General features: G+C 48.5%; 3 protein-coding genes across 3 annotated transcripts; 2 read left to right on the top strand and 1 right to left on the bottom strand.

The window, feature by feature from the left end:
• Positions 1-1,607: 1,607 nt before the first annotated feature.
• Positions 1,608-2,238, bottom strand: LOC131264131 (succinate dehydrogenase [ubiquinone] cytochrome b small subunit, mitochondrial-like). Its single transcript, XM_058266419.1, has 3 exons — positions 2,199-2,238; positions 1,849-2,059; positions 1,608-1,776 (listed from the first exon to the last, which is right to left on the bottom strand). The coding sequence occupies exons 1-3, from the start codon at positions 2,236-2,238 to the stop codon at positions 1,608-1,610; spliced, it is 420 nt and encodes a 139-aa protein (XP_058122402.1).
• Positions 2,239-2,677: 439 nt separating this feature from the next.
• LOC131263541 (mitochondrial inner membrane protease ATP23 homolog) lies at positions 2,678-3,814 on the top strand. The gene is made up of 3 exons (XM_058265752.1): positions 2,678-3,068; positions 3,132-3,438; positions 3,520-3,814. Exons 1-3 carry the CDS (start codon positions 2,773-2,775, stop codon positions 3,718-3,720), a joined length of 804 nt encoding a protein of 267 aa, XP_058121735.1. The 5' UTR covers positions 2,678-2,772; the 3' UTR covers positions 3,721-3,814.
• A 1,945-nt stretch (positions 3,815-5,759) lies between these two features.
• LOC131263966 (dynein axonemal heavy chain 7) lies at positions 5,760-19,630 on the top strand. Its single transcript, XM_058266255.1, has 20 exons — positions 5,760-6,051; positions 6,118-6,701; positions 6,794-7,027; positions 7,104-7,295; positions 7,377-8,471; positions 8,541-8,953; positions 9,043-13,246; positions 13,326-13,622; positions 13,699-14,045; positions 14,121-14,856; positions 14,948-15,417; positions 15,592-15,879; positions 15,991-16,970; positions 17,047-18,041; positions 18,128-18,136; positions 18,282-18,299; positions 18,435-18,452; positions 18,619-18,753; positions 18,823-19,353; positions 19,418-19,630. Exons 1-20 carry the CDS (start codon positions 5,760-5,762, stop codon positions 19,628-19,630), a joined length of 12,051 nt encoding a protein of 4,016 aa, XP_058122238.1.
• Positions 19,631-19,872: the final 242 nt, after the last annotated feature.

Genomic DNA, 19,872 nt, shown 5'->3' with positions numbered 1-19,872 from the left:
ATAAAATGGATAAACAAAAACGAATCACACAATGAAAATAATTACTTCCTGCCTCAGATGGGTGCAATATACAATTAACAATAGAAAGGTAGCATTCAATTTTTAGAGAAAGAGATTATCAGCTACCCCAGACCGATATTGTAACCCTAGAAGTGGCGTACAAGAAAACAAATCAATTGATATTCTGTATCAATATTGAACAAGTTGTACACTAAAGTAAAGCATACACAAAAATAAAAAAAAAACTCCCACTGATTACATACAAAACCAAACACTGCAAAGTAGTTGAGGGAATGATACAACAAAACAGCAAACAAAACACAATAAAACATAAAATTATAGAGTCATGTGAAAGATTAAGCGTATCGCGTCGAAACATGCACAACGACGCCGATACATGTAAGACATTTTCCTTACACCTAAGGGTAAGAATAATGGAAGAGGATATATATTTTTATTTCTTTTTTTATACGAACGAAAGACAGACAGTACAGCAGGCGGAGCAGAATGTAACAATAATGTAACAAAAGATAAATCGCAATAAACAAGTGAAGCACAGTTACAACAAACGGTATCATTAATAAGCAGAACGAAATTATACCAGTTTGCAAGGCTCCCATACAGTTGAACAGAACAAAAGAAAATCACGGGAGAGGAAAAGAACGTGCAACAGAGAGTCAAATATAAAAAATCTCAGAAATAAACCATTCTCATTTAACTTATAGGTTCTTCGTACAAGAAACACTAATAGACCAGAGGTACAAAACAAACCATAGATGAAAACAGCTTTCAGATACGTGTTGAAGAACAGATACTAATGCAGCATAAGTTTGTAAAAGGTGTAACATACATAATAAAATAAGTTTTGTATAGTTTTTTTTTCTTTCTCTCTTTCTCTCTCATTTCTCTCGCATTTCTCAATTATACATTTAGGTTACACATGGTACACGTAAAACTATATTCACGACGAACCTTTATGATCAAATAAAGACGCGCAAAACAGCCACAAAACATATGAAGTTAGGTGAAACAGAGTAGAGGAGAAAAATCAGGTACAAATATTATTGTACACACGTGTAGTGGTAGAGAAAATAATAATAACTAAAAAAAACCGTGGATATTTGAGAAAACCACAGTACGGTAACATTATGCAAATGTTATATAACAGGTGGCGAATGTATGTAGCAAAAATGCCACCAAGGAAACGAAGAAAAAAAATATAAAAAACAATCAAATTATACGAATTCAGTTCTCTTTTATTTAAGTTAGCAGTCCCCAATTTTTAGATCTCGTGCTGTTCGGTTGAGGTGCGTTTACGAACAAAAATTTTACTTTAAAGAACAAGCAAATGCTCTCAGTATATTGTATCCTTAATGTTTCCAACTATGAATTATATGATCAAAATTAATAAATGTTTTGAATACACGGTGGTTTCATTTTCTGGGAGGGGAAAGAGTTGAATAAAACATAACATTTAATTCCAGCCATGTTTAAAACGTTTACTAGCATCGACTTGCGGTCTAACTGTTATTCAATTGAAAAGGTTTAGATGTTTTTTTTTTTTATGCTCCCTTAGAATCGGCTGAAGGGGCCTTCGGCTTAATTGTTCATATTTTTCGTACACATCCGGCGATCCCAATATCTTTGTGATTGAAGTAGAACAATCCTCCAAGGGTGGTAGCGGAAATTACTAGGAGTAAACCGTGTGCCAGCTTGGGGATCGTAGTGCCGAACATAATTGGACGGACATAGTCCATCACGATCGCTTCCAGACCCCTGAGGAAAGCCAAAATCAACAAGTTTTTGTAACACCGCGAACTGAAGCGAGAAGAGTTGATTATCGCTTACCAATGCTGATGCATAACAATGCTTACGGCCATCAACGTATCACCGACCTGGGAAGGAAACAGGAGACCAACTGGAACAATTCCGAGCAAGGCTAAAGAAAGTGCGCGCTCCGCAGTCCACAGCGTAGCATAATTTTTGCCATTTGTCGAATTTCGTACTGCAGAAACAGAAACATACCGCGCAACGTTTTCCAACCGTTGAGGTATGCGGCCTGAAGTTGGCACCAATTCCGAAAATGTTGGAAATGTGATTGCTCTATTTGTGATTGCAGATCTCGGGAAAGTCAAACCTGAAAAATACACTTTATGAAAGATGGTTTTTTGTAGCTAATATACAATTGTACGATGTACCTGCTTTGCCAAACGAACGACGAAGAATGTAACAAGCCATGACTTAATGGTTTTGATACCCAATTACAACAATTACTCGATGGTTTTGATAAAATTAGGTTTTCACTATGCCAGTTCAGAGATAGGTTTCTTCTAGTGCGGATACGTGAATCTGAATGTTTGATAACTTGGTTTTTTCACATAGCATGCTAAGGTGTCAAATCCGAAACTTACTCCTTCGTGGAATGGCGATTTTTCTACAAAAGTATGTTGAACAAAACAAAATATTATTATTTTAATATTAAAAATAGGCAAAGTGTACGAACAATTTACTCAAATAGTTGATTATAAAAGAATTGAAGAAATTCGAAACTTGAATCAAACCGTGCTTATAACTGTCGATTTAAAAATTACTGCATTTTATTGCAGTAATTTGACAGCATATTGACAGCATATCAACTCAATGTCATTAGTGTAAACACTCTTCGCCGGTTTTGTGTGTTGTTACATCAGCTCACAGTCGTTTTCTAAACAAATGTCCTTCCGGCAGGACCTATTGTAATTTCAGGCAGAGTAAGTTTGTCCGTGTCTCGTGATGGCTTCCAAGAGTGCAAACGACGACCCCGGAAACTCCTCACAAACGCGGACACCACCGATACCTAATGCCGTGATCGATAGAAGCGATCGCGAAGGGGATGGCAAACAGTGGGGTTACGATCTGTACCCGGAGCGGCGTGGTGAAAAATTTAAGCCCAGTTGGGGTCGCGTATTGCTCGGAATGGAAGGAACGGAAAACCTGGATAAAATCAAATGCGAACGCAATGTGTATGCTTGCGTGAAGAAAAGTCCGATGGTGAAGCTCATGATGGGTGCATTGAAGAGCTCCGGATGGTAAGATACCCGTGTCTCCGTCACATTTAAATCAACAGCTAAATTTACAATTTTATCTTTTAGCGAAATTGATATCCGGCGCCATATAGCGTGTGAGGTTTGCGACACGTCCGTCAGCGGAGGGTACGATCCAGTGCTTAATCAGGTTGTTGTTTGCCAGAACATTGCCCGCAACGAGGGCATCGTGCAGGGGGTGTTGACGCACGAAATGATCCACATGTTCGACTATTGTAACAACAATTTGGACTTTAAGAACATCGATCATCTGGCGTGCACGGAAATCCGGGCAGCCAATCTAACCCATTGTTCGTTCTTAAGCGCTTGTACGCAAGGCGATGCTTCTCCTTTTAAAATAAAGCAAGCACATGCGGTAAGTAGACCAACTTCACAATTTCCTTTATTCGGGAATGGAATAAAGAAAATATACTCATTTGTAATCTACCATCTCAAGGATTGTGTGAAAACCAAAGCCCTACATTCAGTGCTGGCCGTTCGTAAGGTTACCCCGGAAGAAGCAATTGCGGCTGTAGAGCGTGTTTTTCCAAAGTGTTACAACGATCTTGAACCGATAGGCCGAAGGATACGAAGGAATTCGAAAGACATGTACAAGGCGTATATGGAAGGCCCCATGTACGGATATGACGTGGACTAATGTGGGCAAAAAACGATGCAAAAAAGCAAAACCAATTGTTAATGTTTATTTTTAGCATTTTTAGAACCAATAAATGGTATGTTCGGTAGTGGAATTCCTCGCATGGTCGCCTCAGCATTAACTTATATGATTTTTATCTTATTCTATATCTTTATTAAACCATGTATTTCAATGGTTTAATTTAAAAAAAAAATAAATATAAGTAACCACACATTTTTAAATAGATGATTCTTGTTGCGGTTTTCAACAATCAATTTGCAGTGCAACAATATATTTGTTTTACAAAATATTTATGTTAAAAAAATAACGGCAAAACGAAGAAACTTCATGGTTAGCGTTTGATATTGTTTGCAGTGATGGTAGTTGTAGTTGGATTATCATCATAATTGTAGTACTCATCGTCAAGCGGAGTAGTATCTGTAGATAAATGATAAAAACATAAATCACCGAGCTGAAAATAAATAAATTATTGGTAGAAACAATACCCAGCAAAAGTATCTTACTTCCGAATATAATAGCCGCGATCATTTCACACAAAGCTGGTAAAAATTCGCACATTTTAGATGGGTGTCTATTTTGTGGGACCGTCTTTACAAACACTCTTTGCGTCACTACCTGCACCAGACGAATGATTTAACTTACTAACAATTTGGAAAGCTTTATGCATTTTGATGGAAATTTATCTGATGTGCATAATGCGGAACAAATTACACGAGCCATCATAGATTAAGCAAATGTTGCCCAAAACCCCAACAGAAACAAATTATCATTACGAGTAATTAAGAGTCAAAACTAACGACATGGAGTTTTACTACGGTCAACACTGTTAGCTACGGGAAGTTCCATAAATATAATCAGTTTCGATTAAACCATGGAACCATATTTCAATGTCATTGTCGTTGCTAGTAGATCTTACAAACAACGCCTTGAAGTTAATTTCAAGGACACGTGCGCTGACCTCATGCTGTCATGAAATGTTTAAACACTCCATGAGACATGTGTCCACATTCAGGACACTTGTGGATATTTATATGTTACCTTCTCATTCAGGAGGTCAAACCTGTGGATATTTACTACTATCGTATTGGATCACTTGTAGCTATTTGGACCCTTTAAACAAATCACCTGTCGGAATGAGTACAGCAACAGGTGCAAACTAACCACGTGGTCGCACGGATCAGCTGATAAGCAACAAGCTGACGATACAACACATTGGGGTCAGTAGACAATTCGTTAATCCTAGCAACCGGTGGTGCATCGGGTATCCGTGGTTTCTAAATATTTACCATAATCGATCGGAATGTGAAGCTTTATGGAAAAGCAGCAGACGTTGTCTTAGTATCCTCTGAGCCATCGGCGGGTCGACAGCTCCGTTACGGTTCAATTTTTGTAGGGATTTGTTCTGAACAAGTGTGGCACAATATAGTATAATTGTTTTAATACCAATTATTGTTTTATTTCTGGTGGAAGGTAAGTTTTATTTTATCAGCATTAACTGTTTGCATTTGCGATAGGCTTGGTAGTGCCACTCTTAAAGGTTCATTCATTTCAAAATTTATATTAACGATCTTATCATAATCCTTGAAGCCATTGAAATGATTTTCAGACTGATCAAAGTGTATATTTGAGAGTAACGATCCGATTTTTCTGGTTTCTACGTTTAACTACATTGGTACAGAGTAACATTCCTGATTTTTTTGTATTTAAGTATGTATAATAGTTATAATTCGATGCAACATACCTTCCATGCATGAAAATTTTCACCAACGCCCGGAAGTGTTTTATCTATTACCATAGCAACATATTTACGTTGCTCGGGGAGTTTGTTTCCCACGAAGAGTTTTACGTTGATGTACATATTTGGGGCGCATTTCCGGTTGTCAACCAACTGAGCTTCTTGTTCAATGACCTAGCAAAGCACCAGAGTTTTCCTGCATAAAGTGAATGTTAGTCTCGAGGTCATTAACTTGGTGTTATCGATTAATTGGGACCAATTCGAAACAAGTTGTCTCTAGTTGCAGAAGGTACGTGTACCTGTTATGAAGCGTGGCGCGGATCGGAGGCCATCAGCCCCCGTCCGAACGCGAACGTCAGATGGAGGCCGGCTCGGAAGCCAGGAAACCGCCGGCCCATCGGGACTGCGCATCAACCGGAAGGCCCACCCGGAACACAACACCAAACAAATCTGGCGCGAACTAAACATGCCGACGGATTGCGATTTTCTCGGGCCAAACGTGTTCAGCCTGCCGGAAAAGTTGTTGCGACATAGCACGAAAATGCGCCCGTCACCGTTGGCACGGCCGCGTCCGGACAGAAATGCCGACAAGAAGAGTAAGTGGCCGAATTCGATTGTGCAATGTGTGACATACGGCTGATGTTTTTTGTTTCATTTGCAAGAAATCCGTTCCTATACAGCCCTGCGAAAAGACCGCGAGGACTTCCGTCGCCGACTGGTGCGGCTGATCGTGCGCAAAGAGCACGAAAAGGACGACCGGGAAAACACGTTCCCGAACGTGGAGGAAAGGGAGCTGTTACGGTACTACCACTACATCCGACACGGCATCGACACCGTGCACGTTTCGCCCATCGACAAACGGGTCCTGCAGCGTATCCTGCGGCTGATACCGAAGAACTTGAGCCGATGGAAGCAGGCACTGCGGGACATCATTGGAGAGATCAAGGAGGACTACTCGTTCGCCGTGCGGAAAGCGGTTGTGGACTTTGTGCTTGGCGACGCGATGACCAAGTACGCGCAAAAGGAGGAAATCACACCAGGGCGACTGGAGATCAAAGACTTAAGACTGAAGTGGAAGCACCGGTACGATGAAAATCAGGCCAAAATAAAGCGCAACCTGTTCTCGATCAACTCCTGCTCGGAGCAGATGTTGGAGCTGTGGGATGTGACTTTCAAAAAGATATTGCTGGTCAACGTGAAGGATCTCGAGGCGAAAGGAGAGGCGTACGATTTGACAGAGTTTACGGTAATATGTTTGATCTCTTACAAACCAGGAGGTACCTCTTATGTATTGAAGGCGTGTTTTGATTTGATTTTTACATTTTCAACAACAAACAGTCTACAGTAAACCAACAAATTGAAGAAACGAGACTCACCCTTTCCGATAAATGGTACGGTTCGATCAAAACCATTTTCCAAAAGGGCACCAAGAAGAAACTCATCCCGGACGATTCGAAACCGAAGATGTTGAAAAAATGTTTCAACTCGCTGGCAACTCTCATGACGAGACAGCTGCAAAATCTGTGTATTAGCAGCATAGAAGCGTACACCAATTACATTTGCGATGTTGGAGTAAGTGAAAAAGAAGTCTACACCAGAGCCTTAAGAGAATCAATTTTTAAATTTGTCTTTTCGTCAATATCTGCAGCGCACCAACCAAGGTTTTCGACTGACGATTTTGCTTGAAAATCAGAACACACTTTCCTTTATCCCCAGTTTTCCGAGATTTCAAATTGAAATTCTAAAAATCATCGATAATATAATAAAGTCCGTGAAAAGTTTTCCCCGAATCGAGCGCCAGATCTATCCGGACTTTCCGTGCCCGCACGACGTGCTAAAGGTAAGTAAATTTACGTGGCATTGATAGGGTTTTATCGTTGGTTTAAACATTTGTTATTTCGCACTTGGTTCAATCGACCAGCCTGAAATTCCTCCGGAAGTGATCGATGAATGCAAGGAACGGATTCATGACGTTCTTGAAGAGCAGCGCATCGGGCCGGAATTGCGTATGCAGGACTTTGACAACTATATGACCCTGATGAACGGTTCCGACATCGACGAGATCGAGCGGTTCATGGAGAAGCGACCAAGCTTCGAGGAATACTGCACCTACATCCAACGATACAAGCAAATGGAGAACAACGTGGCGCGCGAGATATATGGTGTGGTATCGATGGGTTTCTATGAATTTCATCGTGAGGGTCTGATCGACACGCTCGAAGGGTTGGCGAAATTTATGCAGCAGGAGTTGATTGCCAAGATGACGGCGGACCAGCAGAGCGGGGCACACCAGTTAGCTATCGAGTACGAGGCCATATCGACGAAAATCACCACCATCCCGAAGGATACTGTGGAGCTTATGTCGCTGAAGGCTTACGCGATCAAGATGGAAGAAACGACTATACCCGAGATGGAAGAACGGCTCAAGAAGAATCTGCACCATTTGCTTTATCTCACGGACTACACGATTTACACACCGCTAGAAATCAAGCAGAACAACAACACGTTCCAGTGGTACATGAAAATGCCCATCATCTTCCAGGACCACAAGAACATCATTGCCGAGAAGGTGATCGAGTATCAGGACGCACTAAAGCGTCGCATCGAGAGTTTCCGGCGCGACCTGGAGCTCTTCTGGCAGCAGGTCAAGGAGTACGACTCGTGGGGAGATATCAAGAATCTACAGAAGTACAAGAAAAAGGCCACGGCGTTGGACAACAAGCTGGTAGCGGCGATGGATAAGATCGATCATATCAATGAGGAAGAAACGGCATACGGCTGGGAGCTGTCGCAGTACCCTATCCGCAAGCAGTGCCACGACAAACTTTCACCGTACAAACAACTGTACGATGCTGGTCAGGAGTTTATGGACAAGCACGATCTGTGGATGCACTCGCAGGTCGGTTCACACGACCCGGAGCAAATCGATGATACAGTTGGGACGCTCTACCGGACGGTTTACAAGTTGGAGAAACATTTTTCCGATTCGTATCAAACGCAACGCTTAGCGCATGATGTAAGATACTGTGTGAGAGCCGTAGGAACATGTTCTCTCGGTTTATAATGTTCATCTCATACTTTGTAGATAAAAAACCGTATCGACCAGTTCAAGACCCATATGCCGATTGTGCAAACACTTGGAAACCCGGGAATGAAGGAGCGCCACTGGGAGCAGGTATCGGAGATCATCGGGTTTCCCATTCGGATCTCTGCCGAGCTTACGTTGGAGCGTGTCATCGACTATGGACTTGACGACTATATACAGCGCTTCGAAACCATCTCCGAAAGTGCCACGAAGGAGAACAACCTCGAGAAGGCAATGATCAAGATGGTGAACGAATGGAGCGACATGGCGTTCGTGGTGCTACCGTACCGTGATACGGGTACGTACATCCTTTCGGCGATCGACGACATCCAGGTGCTGTTGGACGACCACATCATAAAGACGCAAACGATGAAGAGCTCGTTGTACATCAAGCCGTTCGAGAAGGACATCATGTGAGTAGGCGTTGGGAGGGCGGGTTTTCTTGTTGATCGGTTTCTTAGTAACCTTTTCTCCCACGGCTACGCACACTGCGCTTTTGTAGTGCGTGGGAAAAGAAGCTGATGTTGCTGCAGGATATACTCGATGATTGGCTGAAGGTGCAGGCGACCTGGATGTACCTGGAGCCGATCTTTTCGAGCCCGGACATACAATCGCAGATGCCGGAAGAGGGTCGCCGGTTCAGTGCGGTCGACAAGATCTGGAAGGATCTGATGAAATCGGTCCAGGCCGACACGAAGGTCCTGGTGGTGTTGGAAATAGACAAAATGTCGGAGAAACTGAAGAAATCCTACGGCCTGCTAGAGATCATCCAGAAGGGTCTGAACGAGTATCTGGAGAAGAAGCGGCTGTACTTCCCGCGCTTCTTCTTCCTCTCGAACGACGAGTTGCTTGAGATTCTTTCGGAGACGAAGGATCCGACGCGCGTACAGCCGCACTTGAAGAAGTGCTTCGAGGGTATTGCCTCGTTGCACTTTACCGACGCGCTCGACATTACCGTGATGCGCTCGAGCGAGGGCGAGGAGGTCGAGCTGATCGAGGAGGTTTCGACGGGGAAGGCGAAGGGCCAGGTGGAGAAGTGGCTGCTGGACCTGGAGCGCTCGATGAAACGGAGCATCCACCTGAAGGTGGGCAGCTCGTACGAGGCGTACTCCGAAACGGAGCGCCACAAGTGGGTACTGCTGTGGCCGGGCCAATGCATCCAGTGCATCTCGTGCGCCTTCTGGACGCTCGAGACAACCATGTGCTTCGATAGCGAAAACCCGGTGGACGCGCTGGAGGAGTATCTGGAAACGTGCAAGGTACAGATCTCGTTCATCGTGGACCTGGTTCGGGGCCAGCTAGCGATGCAGAATCGGCTCACACTCGGCGCACTGGTTGTGCTCGACGTGCACGCCCGCGATGTACTTATCGAGCTGATCGAGAAGAAAACCACCCGGGTGGACGATTTTAACTGGTTGGCTCAGCTACGGTACTACTTCGAGGACCAGAACCTGGCCACCAGAATGATCAACTCGACGCTTATGTATGGCTACGAGTATTTGGGCAACACGTCCCGGTTGGTGATAACGCCGCTCACCGATCGGTGCTTCCGTACGCTGTTCGGAGCGCTACATCTGCATCTTGGAGGTGCCCCGGAGGGTCCAGCCGGAACGGGAAAGACGGAAACGACCAAAGACTTAGCCAAAGCGGTCGCCAAGCAGTGTGTCGTGTTCAACTGCTCCGACGGGCTGGACTATATTGCGCTGGGGAAGTTTTTCAAAGGGCTCGCCTCGTGCGGAGCTTGGTCGTGCTTCGATGAGTTCAATCGCATCGATCTGGAGGTGTTGTCGGTGGTGGCCCAGCAGATCCTCACCATTCAGCGGGGCATCAACTCGGGTTTGCCAACGCTGGTGTTCGAGGGCACGACGCTCACGCTCGATCCAAGCTGTGCGGTGTTCATCACGATGAACCCGGGCTACGCCGGTCGCTCGGAGCTGCCCGACAACTTGAAGGCCCTGTTCCGCTCGGTGGCCATGATGGTGCCCGACTACGTGCTCATCTCGGAGATCGAGCTGTACGCGTACGGATTTCTTAGTGCGCGCCCGCTCGCCGTGAAGATCGTCGCCACGTATCGCCTATGCTCGGAACAGCTGAGCTCGCAGCCCCACTACGACTACGGTATGCGCGCGGTCAAGTCGGTACTGAAGGCGGCCGGGGCACTGAAGCTACGCTATCCGGACGAATCGGAAGACATACTGGTGCTGCGGTCGATCAAGGACGTGAACCTGGCGAAGTTTCTCAGCCAGGATGTGCCGCTCTTCCAGGGCATCATTTCCGATCTGTTCCCGGGCGTGGTGCTGCCGAAGCCGGACTATGCCGTGTTCGACGCGGCCGTGCAGAAGGCTTGCGAGAAGAACAACAAACAGTTCACACCGTTCTTCCTGGAGAAGGTGCAGCAGCTGTACGAGATGATCGTAGTGCGACACGGGCTGATGATCGTGGGTCCGCCGCTCGGGGGCAAAACGACCGCCTATCGCATCCTGGCCGAGGCGCTCGGCACGATAGAGGAACTGGGTGAGATGGGCGAACACCGGGCCCAGTACACTGTGATGAACCCGAAGGCCATCACGATGGGTCAGCTCTATGGGCAGTTTGATCCGGTGTCGCACGAATGGAGCGACGGCATTCTGGCCGTCAGCTACCGACAGTACGCGCAGAGCACGAGCACCGACCGGAAGTGGCTGATTTTTGACGGTCCGGTTGATGCCATCTGGATCGAGAACATGAACACGGTGCTGGACGACAACAAGAAGCTGTGCCTGATGTCGGGCGAAATCATACAGCTGTCGTCGACGACGAACTTGATTTTCGAGGTGATGGACCTGGACGCGGCCTCCCCGGCGACGGTGTCCCGCTGTGGTATGATCTATATGGAACCGTCGTCGCTCGGCTGGGAGCCGCTGCTGGAGTCGTGGAAAAATACGCTCCCGCCGTCGCTGCACTCGATGAACAAGCAGGTGGTCACGCAGATGTTCCACCGCTTCTGCCCACTGTTGCTGTGGTTCGTGCGGCGTGGCGGCGGACTGCGCGAGATGCTGCCGACCAGCGACGCGAACCTGGTGCTGTCGGTGATGCATCTGTTCGACTGCTTCATGGACGACTACCGGAACGAGGCGTACATGAAGGCGGTGTCGGAGGTGGACGTGCGGGCGCAACTCGAGGGGGTGTTCTTCTTTTCCTGCATTTGGGCTATTGGCGGCCCGCTCGAGACGGACAGTCGGGCCCGCTTTAGCGAGCTCTTCCGCGCACTGACCGAGAAGGTGTTCCCGCCGGAGCTGAACGATAAGCTCGGCATACCGGCGCATCTGCAGGTGCCGCCACTCCCGAAGCCATTCATCTTCCAGATCCCGAAGGGCGGGACCGTGTTCGACTACCGCTTCACCAAGGAGGGCAAGGGCAAGTGGCGCCCGTGGGCCGAGGAAATCGGCCAGAGCACCAGCATCCAGCGGGACGTGCCGGTGAATCAGGTGATCGTGCCGACGGTCGAGACGATACGCATCGGTGCGCTCCTGGAGCTGCTGGTGCAGCACGGCAAGTGTCTGCTGCTCGTCGGTCCCACGGGCACCGGCAAGAGCGTCTACACGATCGACTTTCTGCTGAAGCGCAACGACACCAACGTCTTCAAGCCGCTGCTGATCAGCTTCTCGGCGCAGACGTCCGCCAACCAGGTGCAGGACATCATCATGTCGAAGCTGGACAAGCGTCGGAAGGGCGTCTATGGGCCACCACTCGGTAAGAAGTGTGTCGTTTTCATCGACGATGTGTCGATGCCGCTGCGGGAGGCGTACGGTGCCCAGCCACCGATCGAGATCGTGCGCATGTGGCTGGACCATTGCCTGTGGTACGACCGGAAGGACGTGACGGCGATGAAACTGGTCGACCTGCAGCTGATGTGTGCGATGGGTCCACCGAGCACGGGCAACACGGTGTCGCCCCGCTTCTCGCAGCACTTCAACGCGATCGCCATGGACGAGTTTGACGACGCGACGCTGACGGGGATCTTCAGCAAGATCGTACTGTGGCATCTGGATACGCGCGGGTTCTCCAAGGAGTTCGATCCGTGCATCGACGAGATTGTGCTGTCGACGCTGCAAATCTATCGCCAGGCGCGTGCCATCCTGTTGCCTACACCGGCCAAATGCCACTACCTGTTCAACTTGCGAGATTTTTCGCGCGTCATTCAAGGAGTGCTGCTCTCGGTACCGGAAGGCACCGAGACGCTCAACTCCATGCGACGCCTGTGGGCGCATGAGATCCTGCGCGTGTACGGTGACCGGCTGGTGGACGATGCCGATCGCGAATGGCTGTTCCAGGAGCTGTGCACCGTTATTCGCGAGTATATGAAGGAGGACCCCAAGGATCTTTTCGATCGCTTCGTCGAAGGCAACGAACTGACGGAAACCTCCCTGCGTGCCCTAATGTTCTGTGACTTTACGAACCCAAAGGCGGATACCAAACTCTACCTGGAGGTGATGGACATCGAGGAGCTGAGCTTCGTGGTTGAGTCCTACCTAGTGGAGTACAACAACATGTCCAAGAAACCGATGTCACTGGTGCTGTTCCGATTTGCGATCGAACATCTTTCGCGCATCTGCCGCATCATCAAGCAGCCCCGAAGCCACGCGTTGTTGGTCGGCGTTGGAGGTTCCGGAAGGCAGTCACTCGCTCGAATCGCTTCGCATATCTGCTCCTACGAGTTATATCAGGTAGCTGGAGTAACCTTACAACCATTCGGAACTATTGAACCAACTAGATTTATGATTATCGTCTCTGTTTCTACTCCAGGTCGAAATTTCACGCCAGTACAGTATGACGGAGTGGCGTGAAGATATGAAGAATCTTCTCAAGAAGGTGTGCGGTGCCGATCAGCACATTTGCTTCCTATTTACCGACACGCAGATCAAAGAGGAAGGATTTCTGGAGGACATTAATAATCTGCTAAACTCGGGCGAGATACCGAACCTCTTCTCTAACGAGGAAAAGTCGGAAATCATTGAGAAAATGCGTCAGATGGATCGCCAGAAGGAGAAAAGCCAACAAACCGATGGCAGTCTGGTGGCGTTGTTCAATCTGTTCGTTACGGTGAGCGTAAGGATGTCATGAACGAGTCAAATGTTTATCTAACATGGACATATTTTCATGCGCCACGGTCTTGTAGATTATTCGGGATCAACTGCACATCGTACTGTCGATGTCACCGATCGGAGATGCCTTCCGCAACCGGGTCCGCAAGTTTCCCTCGGTGGTTAACTGCTGTACGATCGACTGGTTCCAACCATGGCCCAAGGATGCGCTAACGGCCGTGGCAACGAAATTCTTGTCGACCGTGGAGATGACGGACATGGAGCGAAAGTGTTGCATCGACATGTGCATGGAGTTCCACACCAGCACCCAGCAGCTGTCGGATGAGTTTCTTATTCGGCTCAACCGGTACAACTACGTGACACCGACGTCCTACTTGGAAATGATTCACACCTTTAAAACGCTCCTTGATAAGAAGAGGACGTGAGTGGTTTCCGCCCGATGGTTGTTGGTTGTTAGAGGAGATTTTGTTGTAGCATATAACGTTTCTATTTACAGCGAAGTGTTGACGGGAAAGAACCGTTATTTGACCGGCCTGAAGCAGCTTGAAATTGCGGCCCAACAGATCGGCGTAATGCAGGAGCAGCTGGAAGCGGTGCAGCCGCAGATGAAAATCGCCGCCGAAACCGTCGCCCAGCAGATGGCGAAGGTACAGGCGGACAGCGAGGTGGCCGCTGAACAGAAGGCGATGGTCGAGAAGGATGAGGCGGCGGCCCAGGAGCAGGCGGCTGCCGCCAACGCCATCAAGGAGGTTTGCGATGCCAAACTGGCAGACGCGATGCCCATCCTCGATGCGGCCATGGAGGCACTGAACACGCTGACACCGGCCGACATCACGATCGTGAAGACGATGAAGAGTCCTCCGGTCGGTGTGAAGGTGGTCATGGAGGCGGTATGCATACTGAAGGATCTCAAACCGGACCGGGTACAGAATCCGTCCGGGATGGGCATGGCCGAGGACTACTGGGGACCATCGAAGCGCTTGCTGGGCGACATGAAGTTCATGGATGGGTTGTTGAACTTCGAGAAGGACGACATTCCGCCGAAGGTGATTCAGAAGCTCGAGGAGCGCGTGTTTACCAACGAAAACTTCGACCCGGAGAAGGTGAAAGCGGCATCGACGGCGGCGGAAGGGCTCTGCAAGTGGGTTATAGCGATCGCAAAGTACGACAAGGTGGCGAAGGAGATTGCCCCGAAGAAGGCGGCCCTGGCGGAAGCACAAGCCAGTTATAATGTAAGAATTGAGTTACATTTTTCGAGGTTTTTTTCGTCACCATATTATTGTACCACCATTTGTTTCCTTTTTTCTTGCTTGGCTCGGTCAGTCGGCTATGACCATATTGAATGCAAAGCTGGAGCAGCTTCGCATCGTTGAGGAGAACCTGGCCGACTTGCAGCGTAAGCTGGACGAACAGATTGCACAACACGCCAAGCTGCAGGCCAACGTGGAGCTTTGCATGAAGAAGCTGGAGCGGGCAACCGAAATCATCACTGGACTGGGTGGAGAAAAGGACCGCTGGCAGACGGCTGCCGATACGTTGGCCCAGGTCTACGATACCCTTACCGGGGACGTGCTGATTGCATCGGGTATCGTGGCCTATCTCGGACCGTTCACGATGCAGTTCCGGGCGCAACAGATCGGTCAGTGGATAGAACGGTGCACCGATCGTGGTATCATCTGCTCGCAGGACTTCCAGCTGGTGAACGTGCTCGGCAATCCGGTGGACATTCGCGCCTGGAACATTTTCGGGTTACCGAGCGATGCGTTCTCGATCGAGAGTGCTATCATCATTCAGTAAGATAAAGGGCGATGGGGAATTGCCAGAAGCGGATCTACCTATTCGTGGACTTGGCGTCCCGGGGTAGAGATCCGCTGCTGGGAATTGCTATTGCACTTTTGCTGCACCGAGTTTCCACACCTATGGTTTGACGAGAATGAGTTTTGTTTTCTTTTACCCTTTCTACTCAGCAACGCACGCCGCTGGCCACTGATGATCGATCCCCAGGGACAGGCGAACAAATGGGTGCGAAACATGGAGAAGGCGAACCGCATTTGCATCATACGGTTAACTCAACCGGACTACACGCGAGTGCTTGAGAACGCGATACAGTTCGGTCTGCCGGTGCTGCTGGAGAACGTGGGCGAAGAGATTGAACCGATGCTGGAGCCAATTTTGCTGAAGCAAATCTTCCGCCAGGGCGGCACCATGTGCATCAAGCTGGGTGACTCGATAATCGAGTATAATGACTCATTCAAGTAATGCAGTATACGCTATGGAAATGTCTTGATTTGAATTGCATATTTCTATCGAATCACTTTCTTGGTCGTTTCCATTTTTTTGCTTACTCACTCCGGCTCTCTTTGTAGGTTCTATATAACAACCAAGCTGCGCAGCCCACACTATCTTCCGGAGATTGCGGTAAAGGTGACGCTGCTCAATTTTATGATCACCCAGACGGGGCTGCAGGATCAGCTGCTCTCGATAACGGTGGCCCGCGAGCGGCCCGATCTCGAGACGGAGAAGAACTCGCTGATCGTGCAGGGGGCGGAGAACAAGCGGCAGCTGCAGGAGATCGAAGACAAGATCCTGCAGGTGCTGTCCTCCGAGGGGAACATCCTCGAGGACGAGACGGCGGTGTCGGTCCTAAGCTCGTCGAAAACGCTGGCGAACGAAATCAACGAGAAGCAACTGATCGCCGAGGTGACTGAGCGTCAGATCGATGTGGCCCGGCTGCAGTACACACCGATCGCGGCCCACTCGACCGTGCTGTTCTTCACCATTGCCGACCTGGCGTGCATCGATCCGATGTATCAGTACAGCCTCAGCTGGTTCGTCAACCTCTTCACCGCGGCTATCGACAATACCGAGAAGGTGGACGAGGTGCCGGCCCGGTTGGAGGACCTTAGGACCTACTTCACCTACAGTCTGTACGAAAACATCTGCCGCAGTCTGTTCGAGAAGGACAAGAATCTGTTCTCGCTACTTCTGGCCACCAACCTGCAGCAGGACGCAGGCAAGCTGAGCATCACCGAGCTGATGTTCCTGCTGACCGGCGGCGTTGGGCTGGACAATCCCGAGCCGAATCCGGCCGGTGAGTGGCTGCCGGGTCGGAACTGGGACGAGATCTGTCGCTTATCGGCATCGTTCGAGGACATATTCGGAGGATTGAAGCAGCACGTGCAGGACAATTTGGAGGATTGGAAGCGATTATTCGACGACTACACGCCCCAAGAGGCGGACGTTCCAGAGCCATGGAACACGCAGCTGACGGCTTTCCAGCGGCTCCTGCTTCTGCGTTGCTTCCGGGCGGATAAATTGGTTCCTGCCATTGAGCTGTACGTTGCAAGTGAGTATTTGTGTGGGTTGGCGGAGCTAATGTCTTGACAAACATCATCCCTGATATCTATCCGCATCTTCGTCAGAAACGATGGAGCCCAAGTATGTCGAACCACCGCCATTCAATCTGGCCGCTTCCTACGACGAGTCAAACTGCTGCGTCCCGCTGATCTTCGTACTCACTCCCGGCACCGATCCGACGGCAACGTTGCTAAAGTTTGCCGATGCCCAAGGGCTCGGTGCTAGTCGGCTCTTTTCGCTCTCCCTCGGCCAAGGCCAGGGACCGATCGCGACGAAAATGATCGACGAGGGCACCAAGTTTGGCAACTGGGTACTGCTGCAGAACTGCCACCTGGCGCAGAGTTGGATGCCGACGCTGGAGAAGATCTGCGAGAGCTTTCAACCGGACACGACCCATCCGGACTTCCGGCTCTGGCTAACATCCTACCCGACGGAACATTTCCCGGTGGTTGTGCTCCAGAATGGCATCAAAATAACGAACGAACCACCGAAGGGGCTGCGTATGAACGTGACGCGTTCGTTCACCAGCGATCCCATCGCAAATGTCGAGTGGTTCGAGGCGTGCCGACAGCCGGCCCCGTTCAAGAAGTTGCTCTACAGCCTGTGCTTCTTCCACGGAATCGTTCAGGAGCGGCGTCAGTTCGGCCCTATCGGTTGGAACATCCCGTACGAGTTCAACGAGACGGATCTGAGCATTAGCATGACCCAGCTGCGCATGTTTCTGGACGAGTACGACGAGGTGCCGTACGTGGCCCTGCAGTATCTAACCGGAGAGTGCAATTACGGGGGCCGCGTGACGGACGATTGGGATCGCCGCTGTCTGACCACAATCCTCGCCCGGTTCTACAGCGCGGAGGTGCTGGAGAACGAATGCTACATCTTCGACGAGGTGGGCCAGTACCCGGTGCCGGACCTGAAGGAGCACGAAGAGTTTGTTACTTTCATCCGCGATCTGCCAGTAATTGCCAGACCGGGTGTATTTGGGTTACACGAAAATGCCGATATTGTCAAGGATCAGAAGGAAACCGATACGTTATTGGCCAGCGCTCTGAAAACACAGGTAGGGATTCCGAGTTTCGGTTGTACCCGTTTCCAGGTTCATTAACTTTTGTGTAACACTTTTTACTTAACTGCCTGCTGTCTCAGGATCGTACGGTAAGTATATTAAAGTTTCATTATATGAATACTGATTATGTGATAAACAATATCCTGAAAGATGGTCTAGGGAACATTTTTCATATTGATCATTTTATAACTATTACGAATTCTCTTTTTGCATCGACATACTCATATGTGACAGGATTTACTGCAAATGAAGGTAAGGTATCCATCAAACGGAGGGATCGTGCTTCGTTTTTGGACCATTTCTATCGGAAATATTTTAAATAAAAAAAAACTTTATTTTTGTTTTCTAATTGGCTAACACTACTACTCGATTGGCATTTGTTCATAGATTCTTGAGGATCTGAAGGTTTGTACAAAATTAAATTTGAAATCAAAACCCATCCTTTTTTTCCCGTTACCAATGCAACATATTTAAATTGTTGCAGAAATTGCTTTTGGAATTTGAATTCAATTATACAATTTTCATCACCTTATTTTATTAAATTTGTTTTTTCATAAACTTCCATACGTAGAACACATCCACCGGTGTTTTCAAGGAAACACCTGCCGAACTGGTAATTCGGGTGTCGAGCGACATTTTGAAGCGTTTGCCAGCGGAATTTGATCGCGATGCGGCATTAGAAAAATATCCCACCAATTATCACCAGGTATGAACTGGGCAAGTGAGGATTAAGGATCCTAAAGCAATATTCCTTTTAACACCTTTCTACTCGCAGAGCATGAACACGGTGCTCGTACAAGAAATGGTACGCTTCAATGCACTCCTGAGTTGCATCCGGACCAGTCTGCAAACGGCCCGGAAGGCCATGCAGGGACTGGTCGCGATGTCCCCGACGGTAGAGGAAGTGGTCGGTGCCATTCTGATCGGCAAGATACCGACCGTGTGGGCGAAGCGATCCTATCCCAGCCTAAAGCCACTCGGTTCGTACATTATCGATTTCATCGCGCGCCTCGAGTTCCTCCAGAAGTGGTACGACGAGGGGCCTCCGGCGGCCTTTTGGTTGTCCGGGTTTTTCTTTACGCAAGCGTTTCTAACCGGCGCGCAGCAAAACTTTGCCCGTAAGTACGTCATCCCGATCGATTTGCTGGTGTTTGACAACGAGGTGCTGAAGGAAACGGACGTCACTGCCCCGCCGGAGGATGGGGTGTACGTGTACGGGCTGTTCCTTGAGGGAACCCGATGGGATCGGGAGAAGGGCTACCTGCAAGAACCGATTCCGCGTGTCCTGTTCGATACTATGCCTCATGTAAGAATGTTTCGTCAGACGAAAAGAAATGTGCGTGTTAAATGAGTTTCCCGATCGTCCACAGATTCTTTTGAAGCCAATCAAGAAGGAAGACTTCACTCCGAAGCATACGTATCGGTGCCCGGTGTACAAGACGGCCGAACGACGTGGTACACTGTCCACCACCGGACATAGCACCAACTTCGTCGTGGCTCTTCTGCTAGACTGTGAGCCGACGACGAAAACGGATCATTGGGTAATGCGTGGTGCGGCCTTGCTATGCCAGCTTAGTCATTAGTTAGCGATGGAACCGGTTTTTATGATTTTTTAAGCAAATTTTTACGCATCTAAATTATTCTTTAAAATCCCCAAACGTGTAGCCTAACCTGTTTTGTACGAAACTTTTCAACAATTATGCAAATGATACTAATTAGGATAAAGAACAAAAAATTTGGAAAAAAGAGAAAAGGTCGATTCCAATCGATTTTCCCCACATCGTTTATTTTGTATCTAGGAAACTAAGAACACCGAAAGGGGAAA

Source organism: Anopheles coustani, chromosome 2 (genome assembly GCF_943734705.1).
Source record: "Anopheles coustani chromosome 2, idAnoCousDA_361_x.2, whole genome shotgun sequence".
NCBI classification, from domain to species: domain Eukaryota; kingdom Metazoa; phylum Arthropoda; class Insecta; order Diptera; family Culicidae; genus Anopheles; species Anopheles coustani.
This window is presented reverse-complemented; position numbering and strand designations above follow the sequence as displayed.

Excerpts from the sequence above, each read along its gene's own strand:
- LOC131264131 (XM_058266419.1), bottom strand. The coding sequence starts at position 2,238 with ATGGCTTGTTACATTCTTCGTCGTTCGTTTGGCAAAGCAG. Across the intron at positions 2,060-2,198 it reads TCGTTCGTTTGGCAAAGCAG|GCCGCATACCTCAACGGTTG; the intron begins GTACATCGTACA and ends TGCCAACTTCAG. Across the intron at positions 1,777-1,848 it reads ATTGTTATGCATCAGCATTG|GGGTCTGGAAGCGATCGTGA; the intron begins GTAAGCGATAAT and ends GGCTTTCCTCAG.
- LOC131263541 (XM_058265752.1), top strand. The coding sequence starts at position 2,773 with ATGGCTTCCAAGAGTGCAAACGACGACCCCGGAAACTCCTCACAAACG. Across the intron at positions 3,069-3,131 it reads GCATTGAAGAGCTCCGGATG|CGAAATTGATATCCGGCGCC; the intron begins GTAAGATACCCG and ends TTTATCTTTTAG. Across the intron at positions 3,439-3,519 it reads AAATAAAGCAAGCACATGCG|GATTGTGTGAAAACCAAAGC; the intron begins GTAAGTAGACCA and ends TACCATCTCAAG.
- LOC131263966 (XM_058266255.1), top strand. The coding sequence starts at position 5,760 with ATGAAGCGTGGCGCGGATCGGAGGCCATCAGCCCCCGTCCGAACGCGA. Across the intron at positions 7,296-7,376 it reads GCCCGCACGACGTGCTAAAG|CCTGAAATTCCTCCGGAAGT; the intron begins GTAAGTAAATTT and ends TCAATCGACCAG. Across the intron at positions 13,247-13,325 it reads GCTCCTACGAGTTATATCAG|GTCGAAATTTCACGCCAGTA; the intron begins GTAGCTGGAGTA and ends TTTCTACTCCAG.